The 9,201-nt window shown below is 30.8% G+C and overlaps 1 protein-coding gene across 1 annotated transcript; it reads left to right on the forward strand.

The window, feature by feature from the left end:
• The first annotated feature begins 1,996 nt into the window (after positions 1-1,996).
• On the forward strand, positions 1,997-8,241 carry LOC107942311 (plastid division protein PDV1). Its single transcript, XM_016875961.2, has 4 exons — positions 1,997-2,035; positions 4,220-4,288; positions 5,549-6,041; positions 7,285-8,241. The coding sequence occupies exons 3-4, from the start codon at positions 5,580-5,582 to the stop codon at positions 7,792-7,794; spliced, it is 972 nt and encodes a 323-aa protein (XP_016731450.2). The 5' UTR covers positions 1,997-2,035; positions 4,220-4,288; positions 5,549-5,579; the 3' UTR covers positions 7,795-8,241.
• The last annotated feature ends 960 nt before the right edge of the window (positions 8,242-9,201 follow it).

Consider the following 9,201-nt stretch of genomic DNA (forward strand, 5'->3'; position numbering starts at 1 on the left):
ATATTTATAAATATTCATTTATTTATCTCTTTATTTTATGAAACTCACATGAAATCGAAAAAAAAATAAAAAATAAAAGATTGGTGTTAGCAAGCAAGTCTATTGTTTCTTCAAGATATTTCTATTGGTGAGAGATAACTCTTTGCCTAACAAAAAAATATAAACATTCAAGGCATAATACATATTATATATATATATATAACAAATGTGATTTTATGTTGAAAAAAAAATTGTATTTTAAGTTTAAGTTTAAATTTCAATTTGTGTGTGTAATTATTCAGAATTAATTGTATTAGACATCCCTAAATTATGACCTTTATTATAAATTAATCTTTAAACTTTAAAATATTTTAATTGCATTCTTAAACTATTGAAATTATATTTTATGTACCGTAATTTAAAATGAAAAATTTAAAGGAAATTAATATTGTAAAAACGGATGGTATAAAAATATATTGATTTTAAAGTTTCAGAATCTTTTATAGAAGCTTTATCCAACATTGAAACTCTTTTTTTTTTCATGTGTTACTCTATTTTTAGTTTTTACTTTTAAAAATCATGTGACAACATTTTAACTTTCTTTTAAAAATTCATTTCAAATTACGTCACGTAAGATTTCACGTGCCGATTAATGGTTAAATAACGAATCTAATAAGGAAATGACTTGATGGATACAACATTTGTAGTTTGGGGATGTTGTTAGAATTTTTTGAAGTTCGAGGACCAATTTAAAAGATATAAAATAACAAGCACACTCTCAAAATTAAATAATTTACTTTGTATCGAAGTGATATTTTAAACATTACACAATTGAATTGATGCACAGTTAATTTATGATACTAACTTAAACAAGTGCTTAATATTTACAACAACAAGCTTAATAGTGTGTGTATTTTGTGAACAGACTTAATTGACTTATTTGGAAAAAAACTATTTAGGAATTTTTTAACCCTTAAGCCTCATTATAAGTGGTGAATTCATGAATTTATTCGGGATGAGATTAAGTTATATAATTTTATAAGAATTGAAATGTAATTTTATTCTTATATTAACTTATATATTTATAGTTTTTAATATTTTAGAGGATTAAATCGAAATTTTATTAATTTCGGAGGACAAACTATAATTTTACTAATTTTTAACTTAAAATTTTATAAATTTTGAAGGATATAAAGCATAATTTTCAAACTTTTTGGGGTTGGGCTCCTACTTGCACTCCTTCCTTCGTCTTAATCGTTGTTAGGTTAAATTTTGTCAATTAATTATTTTTAGCTCTTTTAAATATTTGTATATTGAAATTACAAGGTAATGGTTAAATTCATTAAATTCTATTATTTTTAAAATATTATGCATAAAACATATTATAATATGTAAAATGGCACGTCAATATGCATGTAACAGTCCGTTTTTTTTTAAAGTTGATCGGAACTGTGGTTTCGGGGCCACCAAATCCGAACGAGTAGGTTGGTAAATATTATATTTAATATTTACGAGTTAATTGTGATTTTAAAAAATGTTTTTGATATTGTGAATTTTGTTTTATAAGCGACTTATTAAGTTCAAGTGGTATGACCCTAAGGTCAAGTGGGTTTAGAAAATGAGGTATCGGGACCTTATTTCTATAAACCGAGTCGTAAATATTTTTATAAATATTTACGTAGTGGCAATAAGATGGTATTAAATTTTCGTTGAAAAATTTTATCGTTTCGATAGTTAATTAAACAAAAAGGACTAAATTGTATAAAGTGCAAAAGTTGTGTTCTATAACCTAAAGGTATTAAATAGATATAGAACTTAAAAGTAGAAGTACTTATTTGATAATTAGCCCATTAAAGAGATAGTGGGATATGATGGCTTGGCATTTGGTGTAATAAATAAAGTGTATAAAGGTTAATATTGTAAATTGGTTAAAAATAATAATAAAATGAATATAATAAAAGAATCAAGGTGTCATCTTTTTCATTCTCTTTTTACCAGCCGAATATGAAGGCTTGAGAAGCCATGGAAGAAGCTTCCAACTTTCAGCTAATGCATGGTAGGCATTTCTAGTCCCGTTTTTAATTATTTTTATATTTTCGGGATCGTTGTTGCTTAATCTATCTAATGAAGGGACTATTTTGCAAAACCATTGAATAGTTTGATGTTTTCCATTGATGAGTATAATAGGGCTTTGAATTTTAATGGAAAAATATGAGTCCTTGTTGATAGTTAAATACTTTTTGTTAAGTGAATTTTTGTGAAATTGACAATTAAGGGCTAAATTGATAAATGTGAAAACTTTGTGGTTAAAATGTCAAATAAATGAAATGTGTGGGCTGCTAGAGACACTAGTGATATTCTTCTATAGTAGAATTTTACTCAATTTCATGAATTTGCATTTTTATGATATAGGGACTAAATTGTAAAGAAGTTGAAATATTAGGGGCAAAACTATAATTTTGCCACAAAGTGAATTATGGACTGTTTTGATACCATGAACATTTGGCTAAGCTTAATTATGGTTAAAAATGGTTAATTTGCATGTTTTGAGCTCAGGGACTAAAATGAATAAAAGTAAAACTTTAGGGGTAATTTTGTAAAAATGACAAAATGACCAAATTGTATGAAATGAGGTGTTTTAATGTCTAAATTAATATACTGAATGAAATTATTAATTTAGATCAAGATCGGGTGGAAAATCTATAAAAATGAGACAATTACCAAAATGCCCCTGAACTTTGGTATCTCTACAATTTAGCCAAGTAAGTTCGTATGCAATAAGCATTGTTAAATTGATGTTTCTAATGCTTTAATATTGTATAAATTGTATATACGTGAATATTTTAATGTCTGACGACATATCGACAAAATGTGGCACTTAGTGTGCGGGGCAATCAAATATGGTACTCAGTGTACGAAATATTGAGAATGGCACTTAGTGTGCGAGATTGAGAATGACACTTAGTGTACAAAATACCGAATGATTCAAAGGGAAATTATAAATTGTGATTGAATGATTAAATAGAGCAAAATGAACAGGTATACATGCTATATTATATGAATTGTTTATGAGACGACTTTATAATGGTGATATTTGGGCTTTGAGCCTAGCAAGCTTTAAGCTGGTGAATAATATTATCGGGTTTAAAACCTAGCAGGCTAAATGCCGGTGATTTGATAAAAGTCTAAGACTATGAGACCTTGTGTTAAATCGGCAATTTAATTTGTTTAATGCATTAAGTTGGCCAGGTATGTGATATATTCTTATGCATGTTAGATCGATTGGAATTGAATCATGAATGTGAAATGAGAAGCATAGGTGAAAATGCCTATGTCATATATGTGAGTAAGGGCAAAACCATCGTAAATTATCGATAAGGGTGGACTATGTGCGGAATCATCTTATAATTGTTAATTTGAACGGTTGTGTGCGAATCATTGAGCATGATGTATTGTATTGATATTATGCTTGAGTGAAATTATAGATATGTGATGAAATTGATTGGTGATATACATGTTTAAATAATGTGAATGCAAAGAATGTGTGAAAGAGTAAATTTGTAATAAATTTGCTTGGGACAGCAGTAATAACGTGATTTTGAAAAATCACCATAAATTTTTGGAGTTGAGTTAGAAGCTGAATAATTTATGTAATTAAAGCTTAATGAGTCTAGTTTCTTATAAAAGAAACCGTGTAAGCAAAAAAATTGCTGATAATGAGATATTTGAAGTGGCGTGGGATAGAGTCAAATGACTTCGAGTCCCCTGTTCTGTTTTTTAGAAAATTATTATAATTTGTACAAAAATGGTTATAAGATAAAATTTATATGATTAGACTCCTTAATGAGTCTAGTTTCAAATGAAATCAAATAGAACATATTTTGATTTCTATACAATGAGAAATTTGATTCGTAGTGAAGAGTGGTCAGATTAGTCAAACAGTGAAACAGGGGAAACTTTAAGAAAAATCTGGTATTGATTGGCCAAACCTAAAATTCTGAAAATTTTATGGATGGAAGATATATGAGTATAATTTCAGGGAAAATTAATGGAAATTGATTTGGAGTTTTGTAGCTCCAGTTATAAATAATTTAGTGACTATTGCTCAGGAAGACAACTAGTAGTGAATTTGTGATTATGTTGTAAACATTGATAAAACTTGTTAATGAGTTGCTTATTGTTTTCTTATGAACTTACTAAGCGTAAAGCTTACTCCCCTTTTCTTTCCCATATTCCCTAGGGTTGCCAGGTTAGCTCGGGTTGGAGGCTGTCAGAGATATTATCACATTATCAAGTCTATGCTATCGCCGTAAGTAAATCTTGGCATGTATATGGTTGTAAAGTTGAGTAAGTAAATGATACAAGACTAAGATATTGGTAAATATTTAATAATGCCTCATGAATATTTTGGGCGTTGTAAGCCCGATTAAAGGATAATATACGTGTGTATGAAAAGTTTAAAATTGATCAAAAATTTTTACGGTCTGGTTTTATATAAATGGATGAGTTTAAATCTGGTAGCACCTCGAACCCTGTTCCGGCAAGGGATACGGGCGAAGGGTGTTACAATGCACTTTTTACATAATACTCACTAAAAAACAATTAATATGCTTAATTATTAATATTTGAGTTAAGATTAAATTTTCAAACTCGGAAAGTATAGAGAATAAAAATGATCAAATTGGAAAAACATTGATTAAATCTATACCATACACATGATATATGACTAATAATAAAATCTATGTTGAATTACCTAGTTGGTCATCTAACTTTTCAACCACTTTTATTTTGGTGACCAAATGATAAAATTTTCTAACAGTAGTGACTAAATTGAAAGGATTTTTTTTTGAGTGACCAAAATAAAAGTGTCCAAAAAATCGAGTAACCAACTTAGTACCCTAGAATTTAACCGCTACCATTTGGCTTAGAATTGAAAATTCAAAATTTGAAAAGTATAAAATTAAAATTGATTGAATTAGACTATAGGGACTAATAGTAGAATTTTACCTTATCATTTACCCTATGTGGAGTAGAGGTGTCTATGGGTTAGGCCCAATAAAAAATTTAGGCCCGTTTGCTAGACCTAGACCCAATTTAGAAAGTGGGCCTAAAATTTTGCTCAAGCCCAGCCCGACCAGCTCATATTAATTTTTTGATATAATTTTTTTTAAATATAATACATAAAAATACTAAAAATATTAAAATAAATATTTCTCAATAAATTAAAAATAAATAAATAAAATATGTATACTTAAATAACATAAGATATGTGCAACTTAACAAGCAAATGTCTCTAAAATAGTAATAAAATTAACAATAAAACAAAAATCATATAATATCCAAACAATAATAATAAAATATTAAAATTATAACAAAATAATAAAAAAAACAAGAAAATAGCAAAAAAAAAAGTAAAAAAATACCAAGAAAACAGCAAAAAAAAAAAAAAAGCAAATTTTTTGTATATTTGGATCCGGTTAAGCTTGGAGCAAAAAAAATCCATTTTATAAACGGTTTTTTTTGTCTAAATTTATTTTTTTAACTTATATTTTTATTAAAATTCTCCTAGGCCGTTCGGGCTGGGTTGAATCGCCCGGCGCATGGACAGGGCTAGTGTGGAGGGACCGGAACCGAACAAGTCAAAATTGCGAACGTCTAGAATAACTGAAATTACGGTCAACCAAACCCTAGCAAAAAGAAAAAGAAAAAATCATAATTCACATTTCGTTCTTCCCGAAGTGGTCGAAATGAAATGGGATATGGAGATCGAGGAAATCGAAGCAGTTCTCGAGAAAATCTGGGACTTACACGACAAGCTCAGCGACGCCATTCACTCCATTTCGCGAGCTCACTTCCTTAACTCCATCAAAGCCCTAAAAAAATCCGACAAGAAGAAGCTCTACGACGATGTCGTAGTCGGCGCGGACGATAACAGGACTGGCTTCGTGTTCGTCAAGGAATTTAGAATCGACGATGGTGACTCCGCAATTCAAGAGGCCAAGAGTCTTAATGATATAAGAACTGCTCTCGAGAATCTCGAGGACCAGCTCGAATTTTTCCACGTGAGTTTAAATCCTTTCGTTTTCGATTGCGTTTTTTTTTAATTTACTGGATTTGGTTGCTTAGCGTTAATTAATTTCTGAAAATGTCAATGTACGGGTGATTGTGACAATGGCTCGATAGAACGAACTGAAAGGAGCTGTAATTCTTTTGTTGGAACCGAATTTCTAAATGTTTCCTTCTAGTTCTGCAAAATTTACTTAAAGTTCTGTTTGGTTGTTGAGGACTTGAAGTGAAATCTGGAAAAAGAAAAGAAAATTCGATTTATAGTTTCTTTTTGTATGTGTTTGTGTGATGATTTCGTTACCATTGCATTGATGTGTTTGTAGATTTGAGAATCTTATTAACCAACCTCTATTGCACCAAACGGGCTGTTGAAAAACAAGCACTGAAAAATGTTATATAGGGACCTGAGAGCCTACTGATTGTATTTGATAAGATGATATGCATGTAATTCTGGGCGGAAATGCAGTCAGTTAGGCAATTATTCAAGGTCAAGTTCTGCTACATGTACGTTGCTTTTACACTAATTTTTACATGAATTGTCAGCCATGTTTGACACCCATCTCAGATGCATGAAGAAAAAAAATTAACATAGCCGTGTCTAGCACTTAAAACCCTAGTCTTAGTAACTTAATGCTACATTGAGATTCTCTTGAGGGAGCGTACGGTATGTTTTATATAGCTTGCATAGAAACGTATTTCATCTGAAACAAATTTACATTGGTTTTGTGGATGAATCTTAAAAGAATGTTGTGAGGAGATATGTTACTATTTTTGCAATATATGTAATATAGCTTGAACAGAAATGAGCTTTATCTGAAACAAAATTGCTTTGGTTTTGTGGAATCTGGAGAGAATGTTTTAAGGAGATATATGAGGACGTTTTATGATATGTGTAACATAGCTTGTATAGAAATGGGCTTTATCTGAAACGAAGTTACTTTAGTTTCGTGGATTCTGTAGCCTGTAGAAAATGGGGAGATGGTTTTATAACTGCAAAACGTAATAGAAGGAATTTTATATGAGTTAATGCTAGGAACCGTACAAAATTTCACCCCAACTGAAAAAGACCGGGCTTGAATTTGTTGGTTGTTTGAGGTGCTGTGGTGTTCATTCTTTTCCGGAACTTCTCTGTTTCTGATCTTACATGTTTGCTTTTGCATTTTATGTTTGTGACTCCAGGAACAAATAATTGGCCTAGCAAATGGATCTCTTATGTATATATTTTTGTTCCTTTTACAGACAGTACAAATACAGCAGCGTGTTGAGAGAGATGCTGCCATTGCACGATTAGAACAAAGCCGGATAATTCTTGCATTGAGATTGGCTGAGCATCATGGTAAGAAATACAAAGTAATTGATGAAGCTCTAGCTTTCGTGGGAGACGTACACGATGCCAGCCGTTACATCTCACCTAAAAACCTTTACTGTTCACCGATTAGTCCATCTGGAGAGAATCTTGCATCGCATGAAGGGAAGCACACTAATATGCTAATCAAACTTATTGTTTCTAGCTTCAACTATGCAAAGAAATCCCTGAAATTTGAACATATGGGTGGGATACTAAGCAATGCAGCTATATTCGCAGTTAGCATGATAGCAATGATGCATCTGCATCAGATTGCTTTCACTGACGGAATACCAGAAGAAAACATCAACAACCGAAGGAACCCGAGAAAGAATTCTCAACTTGAAGGGCCTTCATCGTATGATCATTCGAGCCACTTGGATGTGTATTTGGCCCGCGGTTAAGGTAAAGACATTAAAAAAACGGTGGTTAGAAGCTTATTTAAGGATAGGGGGCCATGCTGTTTTTTCAAATTTGAAGAAGCTTTGCTATCTCTCATATTCTCCCAATAGGAGGAGTTTCAAGATTTTGGCTGAGCAGGTTAGCAAAGAATACTATCCTTTTTCTTTTTAATTTTTTGCTTCTAATCTATTGTCCTATAGTTTGAGCTGTTGTGAAAATTGTGATTGCTGTTGCTGGTATTGGTTGTTGAGGTAGTAGATTTATTGTTAAATTTGATAGTGAATGTGAAGCTGAAGAAGATGATTTCGGTTTGCAAAGTATGTTATTTTCCTTACCTCACACAATGGCAGAGCCATATGGGAGCCGGATGTGGCTATGGCTATGGCTCTGTCTCATCTCAAGTGTCTTGAAATTTCTATAATATATAATGTTGAGTGGATTTTCTTAAATCTATCCTTTAAAATAAATAGTTGGGAAAAGTAGAGGCACTTGTATTAAGAGTTCAATTGCATTTTGCCCTTTCCACTAAAAAAATTGACAAATTAGTCCATGCATGTTAATTTAAAAAGCAAACTTATCCTTCTATTGGTTTTTACTATTAAAAATTTGTCTTTGTACGTGGTATGTCCCATGTAAATGTTTGGTTATTTAGTCAATTACGACAGTTTTTAAAAATAGAAATGGATGAAAATTTTAACAAAATGAGTTTGCTCTTTGATATGACGTATAAAGATTAATTTATTCATTTTTTTTAGTAAAGAAAGCGAAACGAAAATTGACACCTAGTATTGGAACTTCCGTTCCATGGTACTTTTATCAACAGTAGCGCCCAAAACAGTGTTAAAAATTTGAGACTCGTGGTAGAACTGTTGAAATTTTAAGTTTGATCCAACTGATTCAGGTTAATTTGATGATTTTGTTTTTAATATAAAATAAAAAAGATTAAAGTTTCAAATCTTATTAATTAAAAAAATTGTTTAAAGAAAGAGGTTTTTATCAATCCAATATAGTTTTTTTTTTTTTGAAAAAAATCTTAAAATTCAAAGCAATCATCAAATGCCTGTTTTGGAGTTTTAAGATGCAAAAACATCGAAGTCGTTTGTTGTTGGGCCCAACAGTCTTTAATGCCTGTTGTTTTGGGGGTTTGGAAAATATAAATATTTTCTTAGGCCCAGCTACCTGAGATCCTCCCAATTTCGAGAAGAACTCCTAGCCTGAAATATTTTGAGTTCTTGTTGGGCCCAACAGTCTCAAATTTTTACTTGAACTTGGACTCGACTTTAAGCTCAAGTCGACTTCCCCTTTTCTAAATAATAAGAATGAGAATGTAATTTTATAATATAAAAAATGAAAAGTTGGATTAAGATTGTGAGTTGAGTACTAAAAAATAGTATAATGCTTGTATATGG

This window comes from Gossypium hirsutum, chromosome A12 (assembly GCF_007990345.1).
Source record: "Gossypium hirsutum isolate 1008001.06 chromosome A12, Gossypium_hirsutum_v2.1, whole genome shotgun sequence".
Lineage (NCBI taxonomy): Eukaryota > Viridiplantae > Streptophyta > Magnoliopsida > Malvales > Malvaceae > Gossypium > Gossypium hirsutum.

Excerpts from the sequence above, each read along its gene's own strand:
- LOC107942311 (XM_016875961.2), top strand. The coding sequence starts at position 5,580 with ATGGACAGGGCTAGTGTGGAGGGACCGGAACCGAACAAGTCAAAATTG. Across the intron at positions 6,042-7,284 it reads ACCAGCTCGAATTTTTCCAC|ACAGTACAAATACAGCAGCG; the intron begins GTGAGTTTAAAT and ends TTCCTTTTACAG.